Source organism: Aythya ferina (assembly GCF_964211825.1).
Source record: "Aythya ferina genome assembly, chromosome: 12".
NCBI classification, from domain to species: Eukaryota; Metazoa; Chordata; class Aves; order Anseriformes; family Anatidae; genus Aythya; species Aythya ferina.
In genome coordinates this window covers 13,569,807-13,595,307 of record NC_140308.1, presented here as the reverse complement: position 1 = coordinate 13,595,307, position 25,501 = coordinate 13,569,807, and the positions used below count along the sequence as shown (strand labels likewise).

The 25,501-nt window shown below is 45.1% G+C and overlaps 1 protein-coding gene across 1 annotated transcript; it reads right to left on the bottom strand.

Annotated features, from left to right (window-relative positions):
• Nucleotides 1-1,246: 1,246 nt before the first annotated feature.
• On the bottom strand, nt 1,247-25,480 carry HSF4 (heat shock transcription factor 4). The gene is made up of 13 exons (XM_084533536.1): nt 24,804-25,480; nt 21,688-21,796; nt 20,777-20,904; nt 19,106-19,230; nt 16,365-16,440; nt 14,978-15,042; nt 12,567-12,666; nt 11,685-11,809; nt 9,195-9,413; nt 7,200-7,305; nt 6,125-6,190; nt 4,892-4,979; nt 1,247-3,957 (listed from the first exon to the last, which is right to left on the bottom strand). Exons 1-13 carry the CDS (start codon nt 24,924-24,926, stop codon nt 3,761-3,763), a joined length of 1,527 nt encoding a protein of 508 aa, XP_084389662.1. The 5' UTR covers nt 24,927-25,480; the 3' UTR covers nt 1,247-3,760.
• Nucleotides 25,481-25,501: the final 21 nt, after the last annotated feature.

The window sequence follows — 25,501 nt, the reverse complement described above, 5'->3', positions numbered from 1 at the left end:
CTTCTCTTTTATGGCAGTTTTGTGCCAAAGTGAAATGGAAGATGACAGCAGTGACTCCTGAACTGGCTTCCTTCTCCTTGCTCGCCCACCTTTTTTTTCTTTCCTTCTGCCCCTTCTGAAGTAGAGAACAGGTTTGTCTTAAAATGTCTTCATAAAAATCTTCTCTTTATAAAGCTGTAAATTATTCCAACAAAATTTGTGATCTCAGTCCTCAAAAATTTCTGCTTCCCTTCTCTGACAGAAGGATGGATAAACTCTTCTTTGAGGCTATTGCCTTGTGTATTTTTGTGCTGTTTCTACAGTGCTTTCAAAATGTATTTGTACATTGTGCATGCACAGAGGATTTCACATCACAGCATGAACAGCAATGTCAGCATGTGCAGGATGCAATTGCACTAAGCATGATCACCTTCTGCATTGCCTGCACGTGCAGTAGCCTGGGGGGGGCTCCTGAATGCCTGTGCTGGTGCTGAGCCCCCTCAAACACGGGGCCTCAGCTCCAGGGCTCATGCCTTTGACACCTCTGTCAGCACAGGCTGAAATCGTGCTGAGCATCACACAGGGGACCTGTCGCAGCCAGCCTCATCACCAGGTCAGGATGGGAGAAGAGCACGGTGACCCATTTTCAGATACTGCTCCAACAGCGCCACATTGCTGAGCCCAAGAGAGCAGAGCAGTGAACTGCGGACTCACAGTGCGATGAGGAAACCCATCTTCTTGTTGAGCTGTCACATCAAGTTTGTGTCTTTTACTGCCTGCCTTGACATTCCCTGCTTTACTAAGATGAAATAAGCAGGAAGGAGCCTATTGTCAAAACACACTGAAACAAACAAATGAACAAAAAAGATAAACCATTTATAAACAAAAGATTTACCAAAAGTAATACGAAGAGTGAAGTTTGAGCTTTTACTATCACTGAAATCAAGAAAAAAAATATTCAAAATTGCTGGTCAGATTTCAGGAACTACAGATTTCTTTACTCTGAGCCTGACCTTATGTCAAATATACCCACACTGACCAGCATTTTTGACTAAAAACTTCATCTGCTTGCTCATTTGACAGGTCTCTCCAGCTCCTGTTTTTTAACATAGACGATCTCAGTCCATCAGTGGGCCCTACTTTATCTCACAAATGAATCTCTTCAGTTTCTGGAAGTTATTATCACTTAGCAGTGAGGACTTGGGAAGGAGGAGAGGAGTAAGGGGTAGGGAGAAAGTAGTGAGAGAAATGCCAGAACAGCACTAAATGAGAAAAAGGAAACATATTTAATTAGTGTTTTCTGTAAAACTTTACAAATGTACAGCATAGTGCAAAAACACAGTCTCAGCACATCACCTTCAAGTAAAATTAACAATGTAAAAAGCCAAGGAACACAAGCCTGCTTCGTCACAGGAGTGGTTCTTGAATGCTGCTCCTGGAGGTTACCCTCACTCCATCAATCTCTGATCTCATGTTTATAGCAGAGCAAAAAGCTTAAAGAAAAACCCAGGAACCATCCAGGAGTGGCTGCTCACAGCGAGTACAGCCTGCCACTTACCCCTATAAAAATGCTGCAGTCTAAGATGGTGCCAGGCCCCCTCGTTGACTGAGCTTTACCTTTGTCTACTCACAAGTAGCTCTCCTAAATGGTTCATTTTTCACCCATAACTAGACAATCCAGTAAGACACCCAAGCACATGTCCAACTTCAGGCATATGACAGACTTGATAAAAATGAGGAAACCTGCTCAAAAGCTTGAAGTTATACATCTGCTCAAAATACCTTATTGAATCAATACATTCAGCGTTAACATTAAGGCAATCTAGTGTCTGAAGGTTCAAAGAAGGATGTAAAACCTGAACAGGGATAACATACTCCATCAGGTGATAAGAGACACCAGAGAGTTTTCAATTTCCTTTGAGAAAAGGAGCAAACGGACTGCAACTCAACATGTTTCCATTGCTGGAAATGACAAAATACAGTGGCAAATGGGCTGATCTAGATGAGCTTCCTAAGCAAAATCTGTCAAAAATGAAACCTTGTCCATGCTACACTCAAGAACATCATCTAAATACTAGGCCAATGGGGCTGCCAGAATTTTCCCTTAGTCCTGAACACAAAAACAGTGGATGGAATTAATTCAGAAGCTCTCACAACATCACTTCTGCAAAGTCTGTCCCACTACAGTGGTGACAGAGCTCCCACCACGCAGTAGCTAGCTGGGAAGAAACGGGCTCAGAAGTGAGTGTTTCTGAACTTTTCACACACTGAGAAATGGATGGAGAAATGGGCTGTGACAGGGAAGTCCATTTAAAACATGCATCTCTTATTAAGGAGAATTTGAGCTTGCATTCATCCTACATTTTTGTGTGGATGCTGCTTGACCATTCTAGATGCTCAGAAATACAATTTAGTACCAAGAATCACCATGGCGATGGAAGTTAGCAGAACATTTCTTCAAATGACATTGGCATGGTTTATACTTCCCTGTCCAAGCCCTTAGAAGGCCTGAGTTAGGTGAATTTCCTGGTCTAACTGCATTTGGGTGGCTTTCTTAAGGAAAAGCAACTCAATTAGAGGATACTGAGATAAATAATATGTTCTCATTAGAACTACAGCATAAAAAAACAAAGCTCTGCTTTGTTGAGAAACTCAGTCGTCAGAAACCACATGGAAGAGGAAGATTCATTCAACCTTTGGAGGCTGGTCTCAAATGCACAAAGGCCAGAAGAAAAGGTAGTGGGACGTGGTGGACTAACCCTTCTGCCTCTGTCCTACACTGAGCAGGTACCTGCAGCTGAGAGTCCTCCTAAAAAGGGGCTCCAATCAATTAAACTGCTTCATCAGATTTCAAACGTTAATAAACCAACAGGCACATCTTCAGGGGAAATAGAACAGGTCAAGGCCAAGGAAAAATGTCATCGGACTGGACATGAAATACTCAGCCAGCATTAAAACCAGGACTATTTGAAAATGGAAAACTGCGTGTACAGAAGAGTCTATCCCTTATTTTGTTCTAAAGAATGGAGTGCCCTGCCATTATGTTAGAGAAAATAAACTGGGGGAAAAAACAACCCTCTCAACTCAGGATGGGATGTTTGTGGGGTCTGCAATGGTCTGTAGCTCCCCTAGGGCCAGAGACACATTCTTGGAGAGGTCACTCACAAAACTATCTTCTGCACACCCTGAGGGATCTTCATTTTCCTAGCTCATCCCACGAAGATAAGGGAGAGGCACAAGCACATCCCATCAAAAACTGAGAACAGATAGTAAGAGAATAATTTCAGAGCATTGGTCTGGCACATAGAATTAATTTCCTACTTATAAAAAAACGCATTCAGAAGGGTCATGCATCTCTTACCTGATCTGTGCTGCCCCAGTAAAATCCAACAGTTTGCCATTGCAGACACTAATAGGGATTACTTTATTTTAGGATGTCCTCGATGGACTTTCAATCTACTTGTCACCCAAATTTTCGTAGAAGGTTTGAAATTTGTAAAAGCATTTTCAAGAAAAACAGCTCCTACCGAGTTCTCGCCCCAAATAGGAGCAAGCACCAGGAGCAGCATTTTGTTTTAAAATCATTATCCTGGACAAACACTGAAGTCCAGGGGCAGAGCAGGTAATGCAACAACTACTGACCATTTCCATCTACTCAAAAAGAAAGGTCACAATAACTCTCTTGTGGGTTTCTGAGTCTTCTGAGTCACTTTTGTTTCTTTACATTCAAACCTGTGGGTGCTTGGATGGGTGGGAGGGAGATGATGTCTTGGAAGCTACATCACTGGTTGTTGTCAGTGGAAGAGCTCAGGTTTAAGGGGATATCCCCTTGGACGCCCACAGAAGACAGGTAGGAAGCCATATTTTCAGGTGGAACATAAAGGGATGAATTTTCAGGCAAACTGATGATGTCACTTCCAAAGACGGACTGACGATCAGTGAGAAACTGCTGGGCACTTTCCAGAACGACATCTTTCCCTAGGAATGCAAACAGATAACAAAAAGCTCAGTTTCTGGAAGGCATGCTACCAGCTCTTATGGAAGGAGAACTGAAAAGTGGCAAACCACAGCTGCAAGAGGAGGTGAGGGACCTCATTCAAGGCAAAAAGTGCTTGGAAACATTTGAGTCAAAGACAGACTCACTCTGAAGCACATGAAAATCAGTGGGAGTCCCTGTGGGTCACCTAGCTGGGTTCTGCCTGAATAGTGAGGTGCCTTACAAGAGGTGAAAGAGGTGTGACCAAATAGCTGGAGGCATGGAGAAGTGGCCAAGAGCAGCTTCTCTTCGCCTTCACTCGAGAACTGTCTGGTTTTCCTCACCTTTGCAGAAGGAGACACCTGCTGATTGCTCCATTATTCCAGCACCGTACCACTGCATGGAAAAGAAAGGCTTTGCAAAGAGGGGATGCAACCCTTGTGCGTTTCAGCCCCAACCTGCTGAATAATTCCCTCCAGTATTGCTGGGCTTTAAAGCCTTTGTTGCTCATGCAAGATGCTGAGCTTAAGGCGGAGACTGGAAGTTCCTGAACTATACTTTAAAACTCTGGGGTGGGATCAGGTGGCTATGCACAAGAATAACGCTCTCAAAAGCTTCTCTTCCAGGTCTAGTCCAGATTAATACATGTGAAAATAATAATATATCACTATTCCAAGACCAGGCAAACACTTCTAGGTTCATACTTAAGGTCACTGACACACTTCATCAGTCACTAAAGGGGAAAAAGATCAGCTGAACATTTCCCTTCAGGTCTGGTGAAACTGAGAAATAAGCATTCCTCTGGCTGCTGGCAGCTCTGAGATCACCTCCGCATCAGAAGCCAGAGGAAATACAGGACCCGTACAGCTACCGGCATGTTTAACACCCTAATTACATCCCTATTCCCGCCTCTGCAAGAGCTGCCAGTGCTCCTACCTGTGCAGGTGTTGTTGAAGGATGGGTTGAACACTTTTGATGACAGCTCAGTTGCATTCTTCTCCAGATCCACCGTGAGTCGCTGCATCTTGATGCAAAAATATAAACTACAATGTACAATTATACAAAGACAGGGGAGCTTGTTAGAACTAGGCCACTTCTGAAAATCAGCACTTCATCAATGCTGCATTACATCCACCAGCAATGCCAGCTGTCCTCCCAAACTCATCTGCACGTTGTAAAAACAGTCAGCAGCATGTGCTCAAGGGCAGATACATCTGACAGGGAGAGAGCTAACGGAGATGTAATCCTAGGGGCAGACAGCACCACGTGCTGTGAAATTCAGTGGACTCAGAGATTGAACTATTCAACGCTGCAGCAGCCTCTCAGCCTTTTTTTGTTTTCATTTTAAAAGAGACCTATCCATGCTTCCAAGACTTGCAAATATTATCTGACCCTTTAGAGAATCTCCTTCCTAACCCTCAGGAAATGCAACAGCCTATTAAATTCAAAATTATTAAATCAAAACCTAAAAAGGATAGTGTTATCGTGAGGAATGTTCATAGAAATTTGGCACTTCATTAGAATAGAGTGCACTTGGCTTGCACTTCTGTAAAAGTGGCAGAAACATCCAAGTCTTTATCTCACACAGTTAGCAGTGAGGGCTTTGAAAAATCACCCCCAGTCAAGCCAGGAAAAAAAAAAAAATCCTTTTTTATCTAATCATTATATGCTCCTTAGAAGTGCCTGTTTCAATGTCAATTCCAAACAAAACCCATCAAACTGAATTCCTCCTAGTTTCTTCTGTGTAGGTGTGTAGGAGCTTCTGTTCTAATGATGTGTGGTTTTGCTGCTCCTGAAACGTACGGGGATGGCTTTGCTTTGTAAAGGCACAGTCTGTAAAAGACTTCAGCAAAAGGCACTTTATGAATCTGTGATATTATTAGGAAGTAACATCCAGACTGAGAGGGCCTGGAGCAGCCAGCTTCAATCAAGGACTCCAGAACACACGTCTCTTAAACCAGATCTCTGGCTGAGTGGGAAAGACAGGTGAGAAGTACAAGGCAGCACCCTCAGCCTAAGCCCAGGGGATGCTTTACTCACACTGCTTTACCACACTCTGCCCTCTGGCTATAAAGAAATGAGCTTTCTTCAGTTAAGTTCAAGCTCTGCCTACAGGAAACGCTGCTTCAGATTTACATAACTATTATCTCAGAAATGCGTGTCTCTTACCGGGGACAGACTGGCTTCCATTTCAGCCAAATTCCACTCACTCATAGATAAATTGGGATTAAAGACCTGTTGGGAGAAAAATACAATTAGGGCACTGAAAGGCGCACCAATTTCGTGAGAAGCCTGAGCAATCCGAGAAAAGCAGCTCTTGAGCTGGGGTACAGTTTTATGATTCATTCTCGCTCTTGTGGCGTTCAGTTGCACAGAGAGAGAAAAGTGTGTCAGTGACAGGAAAACACCTCCTAATAAGAAATAAGAAACAGAAAGCAGCAGAGCCAGTGACAGAGCAGGCCATTAGAAAAGCTTTCTGTAAGCTCAAAATCAATCACAGGTGCTTTAGAACTGGCTTTAAGCAAGTTAGATTGATTTTTTTTAGGATTTTTCATCCCTGTTTATCCATGCAAGTTTGCCATGTGCCTGCATCTGAAGCGTCTTCTCAATGGATAGATTCTTTCACTACATACAGAGTTATTTGATTACTGGCAAAAACCTTTCATATGCTAAATGTATGTACAAGAGAGAGAGTAAAAGAGAATTAAATCTTTATGTATCTGCATACACACTTCAGAAAAAAAGTCACCATCCATTTCTAGACAAAATTGACCTGAGAACTGCAGACAGAAGAAGACCTTAGCAGAGAGAATTTGACACTGGCTGTGTTTCCCAGAACGTGAGGAAAAGGGGAAGGTAGTAAAGATGAGCACGATCTAGAAGTATCTAAGATGTAGAATATGTAAAAAATAAACTAACCCAGCCAAAGCAATTACCAATTGGATTGGATGTGGGTCTCATGATGTTACCTTTACCAAATGCACCATTTCGTGCTCCTAAAAGTTCAAATATATGAATTTCCACAAGAAATTTCCGAAGCATCATTTAAAGCCTGAAATCCTGCCATTTCCTATGAGCAGCTCAAAGAAGAGCTCTGTTTCTTTGGCAGCCTGGGACAGTTAGAGTGCCACCCAAGGCTGCACAAGACTAAGCCTCACGGTCCATCTGTTTTATAGCCCGAAGGTACCGCTGGCTCCCTCCCAACTCTTCTCGTTGCTGCCCAGGCAGAGGGGCTGGCACTCACGTCCAGGAGGCTGGCAGGCTCCAGGCCATACTGCTGGCTCCGCAGCAGCAGCTGCACCCCTTCCAAACTCCAGTCGGTGCCCTCCAAGGGGTCTGAAATATCTGTTCTGAGAAAAGACAAGGGAAAACATTGCCACGCATGAGTCTTGCATAGATCCATAGAGAAAGCAGGACTGAGAAGCCTTCCTACGTGAGGTTTATGTTTAAACCACAGTTAGAAAAACAAGAGCCCACTGTCAGCCTGGGTTTATGCCATTTCACTTGGATTAATCTCAGAAATATAACCCAAAAGAGCATGCAGGAGACTGGGCTGATGGTCAATGAGTGAGACTACTCCTCTCCTGGGTGATGTATGTGGTTTGGGGACGGGCAGTCTGCACAAATCTCCTTAAGATTAGGAAAACTAAAGCTTTCCTTAGAGGAAATCCTTCTAGAGAGGTGGTTGGGATCCAGAACCAGCTACATGCCCATTATCCTGGGTCCAAGATGGCTAAATTACTGGTAACTAAAGGCTTTTAAGGGAGTGACTTCTACCAGCAGGCATGTACCTGAGACATTCAGCTAAAGAAGCAACAGTGAGACCCTGCTGTGTTTAATCCCCCAAAACTATAAACATTTCTCTTCAAATCCAGACTCTTTAAAATAAAAAAGAAGTGATTTTTCTTCTAATAACATGTTTTTAAGTGGCCAATGGGGTTCAGAAAGAGGAATTTGGTTCTCTGTAGGTCCCAAAGGAAACCAGACACCTTTCTGATAAGTTTTGTTTTGTTTTGTTTTGTTTTTTCCTCCCAATCCTCCTTACACCATATGCAGATGCTATCAGGAACATATTCTGTAGTTAACTAATTTAATCCACCATGGTGCTAATCCCCCTTGCAAGAGGGCATCATTCTCTCTGCTCTTCATATGCAAGATACGTACATGCCCTGGCTTCAAAACCACAAAACTTCTGTCCCTTTGTAACAGACTTCTGCACTCTGTGAACACAAGCTCCCAGCTCTCCATCCCTGTGTGTGACCTCACTTGCTATTTCCTGATTTTATTATTTTTATGATTTTTTTTTTTTTCCTGCATAAAGGCATGCCTTGGAATGCCTAGCACTTTACTGAGCCTCTCCACTTCAAGGAGACAAGCCCAGCAAACCCAGCTAAGTTTCATGGGTTTTTACTCTCAGTCAGAGATGGGGAGGCTGCAGTTTCTCACAGTGTCAGCCTCCCAGTACCTCCCCAGAACCACACGGCCCATGGGATGGTGCCAAAGGGACTGGCTGCCCCCTGAAGGCAGATCTAGCACTGACTAAGGAAAGGCACCTTGGAAAAGTGACAGAAGGTGCAAAGGGAGAGCAGACTAAAAAGAAGAGCCCCTATCTGGTTGCCCAGCATAGAATAGGAAAAGAAAGGGCGCAAGGGAGCAAAGGATTTCCTTCTTAAGCCTACATCTGGGGCAAATTCTTTGCTGCCTTATCACCTATACACCCTGCGATAGTATAGGTGATGGTGAACTGTCCTTTAACATTGCTGTCTGTGTATCAGTATGCCAGACACGAATATTTCTGTGAGAGTTTCCATAACTGAAGACTCAGCAAGGCAAACGAGAGGCATCGTGAGCTGTTGGGGATGTCATGGGGCCCAGTGGCCTGCAAGTCAGCAGACATGGATGCTGGTCTGGGCTCCAGTTTTCACACAGACCTGGGGCAAATGCCCCTCACTGCAGAAAGCCTCCTCCTGTTCCTGTGGCTGATGTGCATGCTCTGACAGCTCTCACTCTGCTGGGGCCTTCAAGCAAGCCATCCACAGGCCCCCTATCCCTGTGAACTGTCCCCTGGGCTTCAAGAGCCCCCTAGGCAGGTGCCATGGGGACAGGAAGGAGCTCACAAGGTTGCACGAGGTGACAAAATCAACCTCCTTAGAATTTTGTTAATTTACCCAACTCCCTGGTAATGGGAAGAGGGGGCCACGAAACACCCAGGGCCACAGCTCTCCCTCGCTCCCCTCACCTGTCCAGCAGTGCTCTTCTGCCTCTTCTTTCTGGTGGCTGCGAGGTCCCTGGGGGCACTGCCCCACAGCTGCCTTTGCCTTCCAGCACAGACTGAACCATGGCGACTGGGAGCACAGGGGGCTCGGGGCAGGCCCTGCAGCCTGGCACGTCAGGCTCGGTGCTGGCTTTCACTCCAGGGCTCACTGGCTCTTCCTTGATCAGCATGAGGCACTTCTCCCTGCATCAGAGACAAGACTTAGCACCACACACGTCTGCTCCACAAAGGCCTCGCTCTACTGGGAAGGGCAACAGCACAAGGGCTTGTCTCCCCTTCTCAAACTGCCCCGTGAAGTCTTTCCATTCCTCAGACAGACAAATAAACTCTCCCAGCAACCCTGTTTTCCCTTTTGCAATCTCCAAGGCAGGTCAGTGTTGGTGGAAAATCTCCAAGGAGCAAGGGATCAGCAGCTATATTTTATCAAGGTTCCAGCATGTGCACGCACAGGGCTCTGTTGGAGTGAAGCAGGTTTTTGGGGCACAGCCAGAAGCAGTAGACAAACACAAGCTTGGAAGACTAAAACTACCAGATCAAGGCTGGGCATCCACCCACAGAAGTGCTAGAAGGGGCCCATCCTGGGTTCTGTTTTACAGCAGAGCTGTAAAGAGGCATATCAGAAAGATGCTCAGCTGGAATACTTTCACTCACTTCATCCGTCATGGTTATAATCAATTTACTCAATTAGACTGTCTTGAAAATATGGAAAATACACTTTCATGTGTTCATCATTCCTCAGGTAAGTGTTAGACTTGATACAGGTAAATGGTCACTGGGCTACAGAGTGACCAAAGAAAAGCAGAAGCCTCCACCCTAAAGACAGGAATGGGATCAGAAAGACCTCCACATGCTGGGGTTGGTACTGGACCAGAAAGCTCCCTAAAGATCCTAGTGACACAGGAGAGGATCTTGTGGCCTGGAAGCATTTGGGACAGAGGCTATCAAGATCTGACAGTCCCAGCCAGATCATTTACTTGTTTGGAAGCAGAGGTTTGCCTTTTTTCAGTGGGAGAAGCACTCTATGTTATTCCTAGAAGGACATGTTATATCAAAGGTTTGAACATTCCAATTTTGTGTGTAAAAATCTAACCTGTGCCACCTGCAGAATACTTTACAGCTCCCTGTGAAGCTGCACAACTGGAGCCAAAATGACAATGGCATGCAGATAAAGAGGCGCTGTGCACAGGAAGCCACGTTGAGAAAATATTTTACAGCACTTATGGACTAGCTTTGCCGTAAGACAACATGTGGACACGTCCCACATGTGGGAGGTATGTGACACTACAAAGCCCTCCTGGGAATTTTTTTTAGATCATCTTTTCATCTTATGAATCCTAAACTCCTACCAGAAGCTCGTGTTGATTTAGCAAGTACCACACTCCTGAACTCATTATGGCTCAGATTCTCTTCATGAGCCATGCAGACAGCACAGATCAGAGGCCACCAGGTGGCACTCAGTAATTAGCTGAAATAAGCAAATTGAAGATTATATTTAAAAAAATTCTGCTTTAGACATAGCTTTCGGCATGCTTTTTTTTTTTTTTTTTTTTTTTTTTTTTTTTTTTTTTTCTTTTTAACTGGAGCTTCTTATATGCTTCAAGCTAATTTTATGACTGTGGTTTCAATTATTAGGTAGATTTACAGACAATTTCTACGGTATAGCTGCCTTGCCTCTACGCCTGAGAAACTGTTTCCATGATTCATCTGTCTACTTACTTTCCACTGACATAGTTGTAGCTATTCTGCTACTAGCCCTAAGTACACTGAATGTGCGTGGCAGGAAGAGATAAGCACTAAAATACCTCTGCATTCAATTCTTAAGTTACTGGGACCTTTTCACAGAAAAGTTGTCAAACATCGGAAGTTGTGATGCAACCTTTCTGTTCTCATTAGCAGAAAGATGTACAGTTTGATTCTGTTTCTTCTTTGTCAAAGAAAAGAGAAAACTTCCTCCCTCTTTCTCTCAACAAACCCAACAAATTTGGTATCTCATTCTTTGAGAAAGTCCAGACAGTCACTGTCTTGAGAACAAAAATATAAAGAAACATGGAATACTTCCCAAGGAAGGGAGTGGAAGTTCTCAGCATGAAACCCATCAGCATGAAACCCATGACTTTGTTTTAAACGTCATGCTGTTATTAAGCCTACCTAGTTCTGAAAATCTGATTCACATTCCGAACTGGAGGTCATTAAAAGACATTTAGATGTAGAGCTTAGTGATGTGGTTTAGTAGAGGACTTGTTAATGTTAGGTCAAAGGTTGGACTAGGTGATCTTGGAGGTCTCTTCCAACCTAGATGATCCTGTGATTCTGTTTAAAGTATTCCATTCCATCACATCCACAGAATTTTACACCTTAGACACAAGCTTGTAGAATTAGAGCCAGGAAACACTCTTCTGAAGTTACTCTTGTCCACACCCAATTCTGCCCGTTTTCAAACCCAAAGATGTTTACCTATTGTTATCAGAAGGGGACTGCATATTTATGATGTTGGATGGTGATGTTTCCGTAACATCAGATATGATGGGTCCTCCAACGATTGCAGGGCTGTTTAAGCAAGAGGCAGGTTCTGTCGATGGCTAAGAGGAAAGCAAAAATAATACAGACTTATCCTTCTGTGGTGGTAGAGAGCACTAATAAGTCAGCTGGTTCTCTGCTTGTCCAAGAAGGAAGAGAGGCAGCTTACTGATTTGTAAGAGAAAACTTTTCACCCAGCCCCGTCCTCCAAAAGTCTTGCCCAAGAGCTCTGGATGGTAGTATGCACTCTGTCCTGGAACCCTGTCTGAAAGTAGTGCCATTCCCTTGCTTGCTACAGGGCTGCAGCTCACTGGAAAAAAAAGCAGCCCAAGTTATCACTGATTTCTGTGGCAACAGGCAAAGTACAGGGCCCCATCTCAGGGAGAGTTCACCCCTTTGCTTTTGAGTCCTCCCTGTAGAGGAACGCAGAAAGCTCTTACCCACTGTACAACCTTATAAGTTCCTCTGGTCTCTCCTCCAACTACACAGAGGTGCAGGGGTAAAACAAGCACTGTGACTGAAGTGTCAGCTACTGAGAGGTTCTGCCATGCCTGACATTTTGCCTAGACTGCTCCACTCTCATACTATGCCAGCCACAGAATATGGCAGCATGAGCATGTGCAAGCACCCTTCTCTCCCTGGAAATAAGGAGCTAAAGGAAAAATAAATGTCACTCCGCCTTGCAGACCTCTTCTCTCTTCTTCTTCACTGCCAGACTCTTGCAAACTCTTTACTCTGAAGACTTTATTACTGCCTCATACATTTTCCCATCCTTGGCCAAAGAAATTCCCTGAAGCCTGGAGGCTGGAGTAAACCTACCGACTGTATGAAATAGGGGTCGTGGAGGGGGTCCGTAGGCAAATGTCGGCTGAACTTGGACACTTGTGGAGCTGCCAACCCATTGTCAAGCATCAGAGGCCTGCAAAGAGAAACAAGAGGTTTGTTTTCCCAGCATGTACTGACTGACTGGTCAATGACTGCTCAGACAAGAAACATCTTTCAGGGTTGTTTCCCCCTGGGTACTGTGTTTTTCCTTAGGTGTTAGGTATGCTCTTGTTCAGTGTTATAGAGAAGGAAGGGAAGCAGCGGTCTTGGAGGAGGTCACCATTAAAATAGGTCTTTTTAAGCCATGCAGAGAAGATCTGGGTTTTCTAGACCTTACTTGAAAGAGGCAAGTCCAATAACATACATTGAGCACTACTTGTTTCCCAGATAAGGTGGCAATACCTGGACCCACAATCAAAAAAAAAAATTTAGTAAAAATCTGAAACCAGGAGAAGCCTCCAAATGGCACCGCCCTTCCTCATACTTGTTATTGTGATGGAGATGTTACCAGCACTGCAAGATGGTCCCAGAGAAACTGGGAACTGGTGAATTTTGCTTCACACCCACTGTTGTAACTGCTGTGCTGATCCTATAAAGCGGCCTAGCACATCCCTCTCCTCCTCTCACTGACCCACGGTCAGGAAAAGCATCCTCAGTGCACATTTAGAAAACAGCACTTTGGCTGAGGGCATCAGGGAAAGTCAGCAGTTTTTTTCTATAGTCACATCTAACGGGTGTGATGGAAAAACATCCTAGCTTCCTTCATCCTACAGACACCGGAACTAGGTACGTTGGGAGAAATTATGGGTTTGCTCAGACTGCAATTAGATCCCACAGCAAAGGGATTATACATTATACAGCAGGACTCAGTGCTGATTAACAGCCTTCTTCTATCCCATGACATTAACCAAAGATAAAGAATGAGAAAGAATATTTGAATCATCGTGACACTGACCTTGTTATGGCATAAGCTACTCTTCTGCACAAACCAAGGTATCATAGCCAGCCCTGTGACTATTACTTTGCAAGTGCCCAGCTCTCTGCTCCACGTGCAGCAAATGAACCTCCCTGTCCAATATTTGTTACCAAAATACTTTGGTGCCTAACCCGGCTAACAGCCTCCCAGGTCAGGCGTGCCTGCAGGACCCACTGACCAAGCCATCCTGTCCAAAGCTACCAGCTGGCACTCCTCTGGTCTGTGCCCAGCTGCTCTGGGCTGCATGATACAGCTTTCTGGTGGCATTTAAAAGAGAAGCAGGAAAGCAAGACTGTGAAAGATAAAGCACTAAAGGTACATATATAGACATAAGAACTAAGGTGCCTTGAGGACAGCCCTTCACGCTTCCAAGGAAGCAGAAACTCAATTAACAGGCACAACACTGTGCAAATTGCAGTGGGGTTGTATCAGCAGGATCCCTCTTTATAAGGAGGCCAATGTATTTGCTGTGCAAGTAGTTCTGTGCTCTTCTGATCCTTTCAGTCCAGTCTCTCACTAATGATTTACTTTTTTTCCTCACAGCAGTGGTCTATGATGTTTCTTGGGCTGCAAAGCTCTTACATGGCACTGACATGGAAATCAGAGATCAGATCTAGCATCTCATTTCTCTGCTGTCCCCATTCTACAGGAAGAAAATCTCTTCACTCATGCACCTCAGCGAGCCAGAGCAGTTGATGTTCTCCCCTTGAACCTCTTTCTTTGCTACCATTCTCTGAGCAGTGTATATTCCTTCCAGAAGGCTTGGTAGAGGGCACAGGCAGAGGTGAGTGTATCCAGCTTACTTGTACAGACAGACTACAAGCTCCTTCATCAAATCCTTTGTTTCCTTTACATTTCTGACATGAAGTTTCAGCAAAGAATGAGGACACTGATTAAAGAAAATCAACCCCCTAGAGCAGCAATTCTTGGGATGTCTCCTTTGAGGCACGGAGAAGTTTCTGACTTGCCTAAGGCCGCAAAGTAATAAAGGTGGAACTGGAGGCAGGTACCTGAAGGTCACCAAGCTTGTGTCAGATACATACCTCGTTCAGTGACTGTGGGTCAAACTAAAGGTGCCTGTGGTCTGGCTGGGCCCAGCCCTGCTCCTGCTGATGACAAGTGGCAAAACTGGTGCCTGTGGGACCAGCACTGGGGTCCTGCCCTTTCTTCTCCCACTAATGAGTGTTCCCATCTCCCATCCCGCACTGTATTCCCCAAAGAAAGGTCACGAGCTGACACGGTGCTTCTCTAAAGACCACTGAATGGGGCATGTCAGCAGGTCTGACTCGGCAGTTCAGCCCATTCATTCCCCATTACCATGGTGCCCTGGTCCGGTGACCGCCTGCCTGGCCGAGCTGAGCTTGTGCTTTTAGCGAGGGGGCAGCATTATGCACCCGTGAGCGTGTGCGCACCACACAAGGGTACTTACAGCTTCCTCTTTATCCCAGCGCCGCTAGGGTTTGATTGGAGCTGGCCAAACAGAAACTGAATCAGCTGTCAGGAGAGATCACAGTCCGGTGTTAATCAGCAGAGTGATTCAGCACTCCTCGCTCTCATCTCACGCATTCCTCCCTCCTGACACCACCCCAAAGCTGGGAGCAGCCACGAAATATGGGAGCCAAACTGCAGGAGGTACCGGAGCCTGAAACAGGACTCTCGAATGAGCACAGTCCCTTGTGTGAAGGTGGCTAGATGCACATGATCAACGCTTGCCCTCTCCACTCTTGTGCGTGCAGAACACCAACGAGCCCTATCCAACATGTCTGTGAAGTACCCAACCAAACATTCCTAGGCCTGGATTCAGACTTGGCCTTCGTAAAAGTTTTCAGAGCCCTTTATAAGAGGCTTTAGAAAATGTAATAAAGACTTTGCAAGTTAAAACAGAAACTTCTAGGGGAGACCCTGGATGGGGGTCTCAGCTCTTTTGCTTGAGTTTTTCAGCTCTGTGAAGGTCAGTGCTGATAAAACCAGACAACAAACATGATGCAGGATGGCTTTGGAGAGGAATCACTTAGCAACATATTCCTGGGTCAGCTTGAACTCTGCTTTGACCTCGTAACAAAGAGAGCATTAATATAATATACCACAGCTGCCTCTTACTCACTGCTAAATGTAACAAAGTAGAGTTGCATAAATGCCTCTGCAATGAGTGGTGTGGCTGGTCCAGCCTCAGAGCTGGAGGAAGCTTTGATAGCCTCATGCATTTCTATCCAGTCCTATGACTGTGATGCCACGTGAAGGTCAGGACATGGCTCTCAGAGGGACTGGGAAATGTGACGTGCTCAGTCACATCAGCACCATCTGGGAATCACTGGAGAGGCCTCTTCTGTACAGGTCATGCTAGAGATCAAGGGAGATGGCTCCCTTAAAATGCCACAGTTGCTGGAGGTTCCCCCTGGGGAAATGGCTTGCCAGTTCTGCAGCCTGCAGCCTCAGTGCTGGCAGCACAGGGAGGCTCCTCTGTTGTACAAAAGAAAAGGAAAGGTTAGGGAAGCCCAAAGGCATTGGTACCACCAGAACAAGGGTGGTCTCATATACGGTAAACAGTGAGAGCTGTGCTCTCTTTCTCAGGGCTTGGACAGAAAAGTGATTACTAACATCACAGCATGGACTGACAGGGAAATTAAAATCTTTTGCTCTAGGGTGTAATTTATGCTTTGTGACCCATGGAACAAGCAGGAGCATCATGCAATTAGAAAAAGGGAAAACACATATACTGCAGTATCAGAGCATGGAGAAGACTACAGGACAAGACAAATCAGAGGAGGACATACATTGTGCAGTACAAGTGAGTTTTGAATTTATACAACCACTACCTTGTTGATCACCTTCTGCTGCTGTGAGTGGTTCTGCCGGAGAGAAACAACTTCTCGCCAAAGAACTTCATTTTGCCTGAAAGGGAAACAGAAACTTTCTTTGAGCACAGAAACAGCCCAACAACCCATGGTGCTGCCATGATACACGGTAGGCCCAACTTGGCAAAGCTGGTCTCAAGTTGGTCTCACTTTGGGACCATTGCAGCACTTGGCACTTTCCAGATATCCCACCCAGGGTCACAGGATTGCTTTCCTTGTTCTTCCTCCATTTCAGAACTACAGAGCAAAGCTTGGAGGAGAAACGAATAAAGAGAAGTCAGCATAATAGGGGAGGGTAATGGGAGGACACATGTTGGGTGGAACGTTTAGGCGAAATTCAGAATTTCAACAGGGTCAAATTTGTGATTTTGGATGATTTGGATCATCACGACTGTTCTTCCTACTGGGGCAAAGAAAGCCCAGCCTCTCTGCTATTGTTCCCAAAGACCAAGAGATCCTACATATAGAGAGTGTGTATTTTGTGTATTCTGCCTGCTCGGACCTCATGCATGTGGAGGTACGAAGGCATGTCTGGGAGTCACCAGAGTAGCTAAAGGGATGCTTCCACATCCTAGAGCCTTGAACTAGGACGCATGTAGTGACTTTATCAATGGGAGTCACCAATTTCCTCCAGCACATTTTACGTCCAGTCTGCAATTGCACAGAGCATATACAGGCCCAGGTTTCTGTCTGCAAATGCAGCACCCAGGGGAGTTATGGGCTGCCTTGAACATTTAGTCCCAGGAGGTGGGATGAGGGAGATGCAGCATTTATTTGCTGTGCTGCCTCTAAACCTGGATTCCAGCCAAGTCTGTGCTGCAAAAGGTTTTGCCAGTGAATTTATCTCAAGAGTGTATGGATGTACTGACAGGTCAGCAAAACCTCCCATATACGTGCAATTTATAAAGCCTTTTGCTACATATCCGTTAGGCGGTAATACTCTTTCTTTTTATTGCCGCTGTACCTGGATTTCACAATGTGATTTCACACATATGCTAAGCGTGGAATGCATTTGTCCTGGTTTCAGGTAGGATACTTAATTTTCCTCCTAGTAGCTGGTAGGGTGCTATGTTTTGGCTTAGAATGAGAAGAGTGTTGATAACAAGCTGATATTTTAATTGTTGCAGAGCAGTGCTTACACTAAATGGAGGACAGGCTGGGGGTGCAGCAGGAGCTGGGTGGGGACAGGCCCAGGACAGCTGACCCAAACTGGCCAAAAAGGTATTCCATACCATCTGGGGTCATGCTGAACAGTATATAGGGGTATCTGGCTGGGATGGGGGGGCCAGCTGCTCGGGGATAGGCTGGGCATCGGTCAGTGGGTGGTGAGCAACTGCATTGTGCATCACTTGTTTCATACACATTATTAGTAGCAGTACTATTATCAATATTATTATTATTATCATTATTATTTTCCCATCTTAATAAACTGTCTTTATCTCAACCCAGAGGCTTCACTTTCCCATTTCAATCCCCCATCCCAAAGAGGAAGAGGGGAGGGTGAGCGAACGGCTGTGTGGTGCTTAGCTGCCAGCCGGGTTAAACCACAACAGCATTAAAAACTGAGGAAGGATTAAAATATTTAGCTATTGCACTTAAGGTGCTGGACTGCAATGAAGTTTTGCAGTGTCTGATGTTCTCTCAAGGTCTGGGATGTTGGGTTCATCTAACAACACACAAATCTCAGCTTTCATTATAAAAAAACACTTCTGAGTCTTGTTGTTTAATTTATTTAAAAAAAAAAATCTAAGTGTTTTATAAGAATTAAAATTCTGGATGCAGACAAAAACCTCTCCAGATGTATGATTTATAAATCGCTATCCATTTCATAAATTCCTAGTGACCGTGTCTGACTCAGAAAATCCCAGCCTCAGACAGCTGGAGGGTCAGGTGATTGCATTCTAGAAGTACTGCATATGCCTGGTCTTGCTCTTACACAACAATTTTGGCCTTGTCAGAAGATGCAGTCTTCAGAGAGAGAGGGGTCCAGTGATCTAAACTACAACCACTCTAGTATTCTTATATTCCTTAGGTCAGGCCTATATTTTGGATGTTGAGGGTGACAGATAGATTTCTGACTTTTAAACAGTTGAATAGAGCACCACTGCAAATCTGCCACTGCTCTCTCTCCTAGGGGTGAGAAAGAGTTACGTATCTCTTTTTACCATCATTTCTATCTGGAGGAAACACAGTTATCTAAGTCCCCAGAATATGCATATACTTCCTGTATGGCCTTCTCTGTGCTCACCTCATCTATAAAGGGAAAATATGGATGTCTACCTTCCACAGAAGACAGAGAGGCTGAGGATGAATTTGCATTTTGTACCTCATTGGGAACTCTGCACTGAAATCCTACATGTTGTTGTGTCAACAGATCTAGTCCCTATGACTAAAACGAAGGTCAGCTGTTTAGATACATCAGGCGCTAGCACAACAGTCTTAAGATATATGCCTGCGTCAGCATTTGCTCTGTTCATGCTTACTGCTAAGAAGATACATAAATAACAAAAACTCATGTTTTCAAAGTTAGGACGAAGATATTTAAGCAAAGAGGAGATTCTTAGTCAAAGATTGCTCTGACTCAGTATATGCTCCCTGGGAGGGAGGTGTGTAAGGCTCCTCCTTTCAAGCATTCCCCAAGACCAACATCTCTTAAGAAGCAAATGGCCGAAAAGAAGCAGCCTGAGTAGGATTCAACTCACTGCTTCATGTCCTGCACTTGACACTCCATGTTCTCCTGCTGACTTCTCAGTATCTGTACCTCATATAGCAACCTGCTGAGGTCCTCCTGGCGCATCTTGGTCTCCTCACTTTTCACTACTGACACCTGAGGAAGAAAAAGTCCAAAGTGAATTTTACCAACACGGGAAGGGCTGTGGACAGACACAGTCATTGCTGTGGCTTGAGTGCAGGACTTCTACCAGCCAGACTCTGATGTGCTGAAACACTGGGACAAGCAATACATTCACAAGTGTCTGGGTATTACTGCACGGGCCAATGGAATAAAACACAGAAAAGAGCAGGAAAAATGCTTTCATACGGAGAGTTGGAAGCAATTCTCCACTAGGGATGTATTTCAAGTCAACTTGGAAAAAATGGCATTATGAGGAACAGGGAAAAATTGAACTAGGTCATTTGATTAATTATTTCCTTTTAATCTATAGAGATCCTGAATTCAGTCTTGTGCTTTATAGGAATAAACCTGAGAAACTGTTTCAAACTGGTATATTATGCTTGGATTACCAGAATGCTTTTTCTGAAGTTCCCTTCTGAAGACAATGTGCTAATTCAGTAAGAGAACAGTTCCTTAGTGGAGGGTTAATAACCTGTTAAAAGGCAGCAAGCAGATGGCAGAAGTAGGTTACTGCTTCTAAAACAACAAGAGATGAGTGTTGGGAGACCCAGGAGATATGTTGTACTTATCTAGAAAAGAGGATAATGATTCAAATCCAGAGAGTGGTGCAAAGCAAGCCTGTCTGTGGAGCACTACACAAAGATCTTGTGACACTAAGCAACGCAGAGAAAAATCCAACAAACAAACCAAAACCAAAACCAACCAACCAAAAGAAAAACTGATGAAAATCAAGCCCAGGTTAGAAATTAGATCACAAGGTGATCTTGCAGTTATGCTGAGCAGTCTACAGCATGCCAGCCCGTGGTCCAAAAGCAAAAAAGTATTTTAGGTATCATCAAGAGAGCAAAGCAGTTGTGGTGACAGAAATCCATGTAATGACCATGTCTTAATTATAGGGTGCTGTTCTGGTCAATCTCCCCAAAAAAAACAGATGTAGGAGGGTTAGGTGCAGGGTGGAGAGCCACAGTGACAGGCACAAAAAGGCTCTTGCTTGGGAAGAAGCATGGCATTTTCTGCTCGAGACATCTAGGGAACAGGACACAAGTATTCGCTACTTCTCTCCTAGCAGAAAGCCGAGGGGAAACCAAATTAGGAGAGACAGCAGGTTTAAAAATGAACCAAGGGAGTTACATCTCCACACAGAGCATTAATTAAGTTTTGGGGCATACTGTTAGGAGATGTTTTGACATCCCAAATGTTTGGGTGTTTCAAAAACCACCACATTGCTCTTCTGGAACTTTCTGGAAGGGGTGTGGGGGGGCACTGCTGCTGCCTCAGCCTTCCCACCTCAGCCTTTAAAGCACCATTTGAGGGGCTCACTGGATGTTTTGATGTCCCAAATGATGGGGTGTTTCAAAAAACACCGCACAGCCTTTCTGGAACCTTCTGAAAGGGTGGGGTCGCTGCTGCTGCCTCAGCTTTCCCGCCTTGAGCCTTCCTGCCTCAGCCCCTAAGGCACCATTTGAGGGGCTCTCAGGGGGTCCCACCCTGCGTGTCCCTCCACCCGGCATCCCCTCACCTTCCTCTTGATGTGCTCCAGGAGGTGCTCGTGGCCCTGCAGGAAACAGAGGTGCTGGAACTCGGTGTCGTCCCGCTCGGGCTTGACGAGTCCCCCTTGCTCGATGTTCACCACCTTCCTGAAGCCATCTGCGTAGAGAGCATGTGGGTGAATGCCTCCCTGCCTCCTGCCCTGTCAAGGACGATGGAAATCTACTTTGGATACTTCTCTGAAGTCCTAAGAGGTTTTCTACACCACTAAACTGCCTTAGAACCGGCTTCATATTTACAACACTGCTATTGTGTGCTTAAATAGCAAAGAGAAAACTTTACCAAGGAACTTAGTGAATTAGTATCAATAGAAAACTGTACTTCTGAAAACTATCAGAAAAGAACCAGGTTTAATACAAGTATCATCTAGATGTGGCTGACAGCTACACCTAAACCTCCGTTAAGGATGAAAATGCCTCATTAGCGAGGTTTGCAGGGAGAAGTACTGCCTGGTCTTAGTTCAGCCACAGGGCCAGGAGAACAGATAAGCTCTGGGCATGCTACACTCAAGAAAAGCAGTTTCTGAAGGAGGTTTCACAATATCAGGCTGCTAGATGAAGTCCCATAAAGCATGAAATGGTAAAGAAATAATAATGTGTGATCAAATTGATTGAAGGGAAGCAGAAAACCCAGTAGCTGAAATTTCTTAGCCACAATTTATGACGGAATCTAACAGAAATTTCATACAGAAGGACAGTGCTCTCCTTGGATCTAAGTGAAAGGTCCCCTTTGGCAAAATCTATAACATATACGTGTATATGTGAACTCTCAGCATTTCTATCTACAATTCTCTTCCATGCTTCCTGTACTACCCCAGCTTTCTATCGCTCTCCCTGTGTCTTGTGGGACCCGTGTGGCCTAGGAAGTGTGGTTTGAACTTACACATGTTCAGCTGCCGGACGAAACTGGCCATGTTGTTGTGTTTGAAATACTTGGGCAGCACCTCTTTGGCAAACCGTCCCTGGTCGAACACATGGAAGCTGGTGCCATTCTGCAAAGGCGAGAAGGATGGGGGAAGTCAGAACACCCTGACCACAAGGGGAGACCAGGAGGAGGTGATTCCCTTGAGGCCTACAGCTGGACATGCTCTGAATTGCCACCTTGAAGGTGAGAAGACTGACAACAACTTGTAGTGAATGTACAGCCAGTCCTCTATGACCACATTTCTGATCCTTTTTGAATGAGCTTTGCCACTGCTTGGTTCAGGGCTGTGGATGAGAGAAAGAAACTACAGACATTTACATCCAAAATGCTCGTAGCTCATGATTGATGCTCCTTCTTGTGTGGGCCTCATAGAAAGACTGGTGTCCAAATAAAGTCATGGAAAGCAGTAATTACCATCACAATCCCTCAATCTGCTCACACAGGTCTGACCCATCTGCTTCAGAGCACAGCAGTCCTCGAGGGAGCACTGCCCTGAGACATGGCACAAGAAACACAGCAAGGCAAGAAAGCAAATCATCCCTGGACATACTGCACTCATGCAGAAGCTCTACAGACCATCTCCTGGTTATTTTTGAAACATACAGCCACAAGTGCAACCCCAAATTTGGCTGAGCATAGCATACAAGTTATAACAGTCATGCTTTACAGCTCAAGCTAGCAACATGCGTTTTAACTGGATAAAAGATCCCTTTTTAGGTTGCATCACCAGGAGTTGTGATTGCAAAACAACACAAAGCAGACTGGGATCACTGACAGGGGCAGGCACGCTGCAGTCCATGTGCTTTCCTTGCTGACCTGTGAGACACAGTGCACTGAAACTGTCCCAAAACGTTTTGCAAACAAAAATCCACATGGCCTTTTCAAGGGACAGAAGAATTGGCAATTAATTTTCATCTGCAATTGACACTTAGAAACAGCCTTTTCTGAATCCCTGACCTTAACAGCATCAATGTCTCCAGGATATGGGGACAGGGGGACTTCCTTAAATCCCATCTCTGCTCTGGATGGATGGGGGCAACCAGGGGAGTTTGGAGGAACTATGATATCAAACATGGAGTTTGGGGTGCACGTAACATTTTGTAAATTTGCAGAGAACCGTATCTTCTAGGGGCTTACATTGGCTTTGATGAGCCAATGAAGAGCTGCTCAGAGCTGCCTGGGGAGCCCATCTGTGCAGCCTGAGACCATCACTGCTTCAGGTAAGGATGGGCAAGATGCAGAGACCTCTGCCAGGGCAAAGGCAGCAACAGATATTTGAGCTGGATTTACCAACTCAGCTGCAGCTGAGTTTTAAGGAGTAGCTAGCTAAAGATGCCAGGGTGTGTGTAGTGTTGGCAGAGCCCAGCACAGCCACTGTCACCCTCCTGCTGTGTCCAGTGTCATTACCTGCAGCCAAGTGATGTGTCAGCTTGGGGTTGTTTCACATTGGACCGGTTTTTGATAGAGGAGGAGAGTGGAAAGGCCCTACAGGCAAAGAGACTTTGGAGATGCTGCATGTTCACTGACACACTGTGCACGTGCCAGCGTGTTCCCGTAAGGCAGCCGTGCCCTGGTGGTCTTACATCGTAAGAGCACAAGCTGGGAGACACTTCAACAGTCTTCTCTGCCCAAGACAAAACTGTCTCTACAGCCTGTCAGCCTTGGCAGATGCTTGTCTTACCTGGTTTTGGCAGATCCATGGGCCATAGACCCTCTGCCCTGCCCAGGAATTTCCTAGGAGTTTTTCCTAACTGAATCTGCCACTTCAAAAATTAATGTCATTACTTCTTGTCCCATCTGCCACGGACACGGAAGGCAGACTTTTTTTTTTTTAACCTTAAACCAGCCTTTACTGTACATATAAAGCATTACCATGTTTTCCCTCCATCTCTGCTCCTTCAGGCTGTAAGACCCACAGTTCACTCAGTTGCTCTTTACACATCCTATTTACCAAGAGCTCTGATTACATCCAGAAATCTCAGACACACACAACTCCTCAGCTCCAACACCACTGATGGGTCAAAGAGGAGGCTGCAACGTGGGAGCCTTAGATCTAAAAGCTTCACCCAAGCAGGTAGCTATAAGCCTGTGTAAGGCTACAGGAAAGCAGAGCATAGTGTGGGAGGTGAGAAATAACTCTCAACCTAACACCAACATGTGGAATAATGTGCGTGTAACAGAGAAGGGGCTATTTATACATGTTAGGTAATCTTTGCTAGTTTGAAAGTCCTTGTTCTAAACACACAGTACAAAAACTTAGGGGTTCTGGGAGGTATGGACATGCAATACCAGCTTTGGAAAGCAGACATTCCCTTGGATGAAAATGTAGCTTAAATTCCACCCCAAGTTTTATTTGAAAAACATATTTGACAAAAACACATGGCAAAAAGACTGCTTTAGACTTTTTTTTTTTTTTTTTTTTTTTTTTTTCTCCCTTTAAATCTCCTCTTGTTATAGATTCTTATTTTTGGAGAACAAGTTTATGCACACTTATTTTCTCTAAGTCCCTGCTGAAGACAAATCATGACATTATTTGCAGCAAGTCTTACTCAGGTCAAAAATACAATGTGGTTTCAAAATGCTGTACCAGGGGGACAGATAAATCATTTTTATTCTCTGATTTCACTCAGTATATTAAAACCCCTGTGACAAATAAGAAGCCAAAACAAAGCAATCCATCACTATGGAGCTATACAGACAAAACAAACCACAACCATCACACAGCCTAGATGAAAAGTTGAGTAAAGCCCTTGCAAAATGCTAAATAATTTAAGGGGCAAACCTGAGATCTGGTTAAGCCATAGGCTTCAGACTGCGGTCTGAAGGCTGGCTGTGGCAATTTGCTGCCTACTTCCAAGGCACTTGTGAGAGGCTGCTAAGAAACCCTGGTGAAGTAACACAAACATCAGCTAAATCCTTTAAGGGCTCCGCATCTTTTCTAGAAAACTTTGGGGACCACAGATTGAAGCAAGGTGGAAAACTTTTCACTCTTAAAGAGCCTGGATTTTTATAGGGTTCGGTTCTAGACACCTTTTAAGGCACTTCAAGTGGCAACCGGCACTCGCTGCACTTACCGTACTCCAGCAGATGAGGTGGTTCGTTTCGGGATCTTCCACCAGCGTCCAGAGCTTGGTGAGGAAGGCTGGCACATTGCTGGAGTACCCATCCATCACCAGAGAGCTGGGTGAATCCTGCATAGCTCCGCAGTGTCCCAGCTATACTAACCCCATCGCTGTCGGCGTGCCTGTCTCCCTGCACGCGTGTACGTCCGACAGAGAATGAACCACTGAATTTTATCCCGGGCTAGTGGAAAGTAGGCTCCCAGGGAGTCACATCAGCAGTGCTGCTCGCACTCTTAAAAACTCAGCACAATGCGATGGTATCACCAGCCCCAGAGAACAATACACAGAATGAAAATGCACTGCAGCCGATCTCACAGAGCTGTGAATAAATACGCAGCGTCATGCAGAGGGAACACGTGCCGCACACCTTGCGCTGGGAGGTTTGCAAGTCACCGGAGTGAATCCACCTGCTGAGAGCCTGTGGGATGCCCAGCACAGCAGCGTCGGATTTGTCATAGCACTTGACGTGTTATTTTGGAATATTCTTGCCCCAAAAGCCGGCCAGCACAGATGAACAAGGCCTGGCCAGACCTCAGGGCTGCACATCGTTGGCAAGGTTTTGAAAAGTCAAAACCGTAAGTTGGCTTGGCTACAGATTTCATGTTATTTGCCAGGAGAAACGATCTGGCTCTTCAGTGAGATGAGAGGCT

What these genes read in the sequence shown, in the direction of transcription:
- HSF4 (XM_084533536.1), bottom strand. Translation starts at nt 24,926, where the DNA reads ATGCAGGATTCACCCAGCTCTCTGGTGATGGATGGGTACTCCAGCAAT. An exon ending in ACCTCATCTGCTGGAGTACG is followed by an intron (nt 21,797 to 24,803) that starts GTAAGTGCAGCG and finishes TCGCCTTTGCAG; the next exon opens with AATGGCACCAGCTTCCATGT. An exon ending in ACCCCTATTTCATACAGTCG is followed by an intron (nt 11,810 to 12,566) that starts GTAGGTTTACTC and finishes CTTTCCTCTTAG; the next exon opens with CCATCGACAGAACCTGCCTC.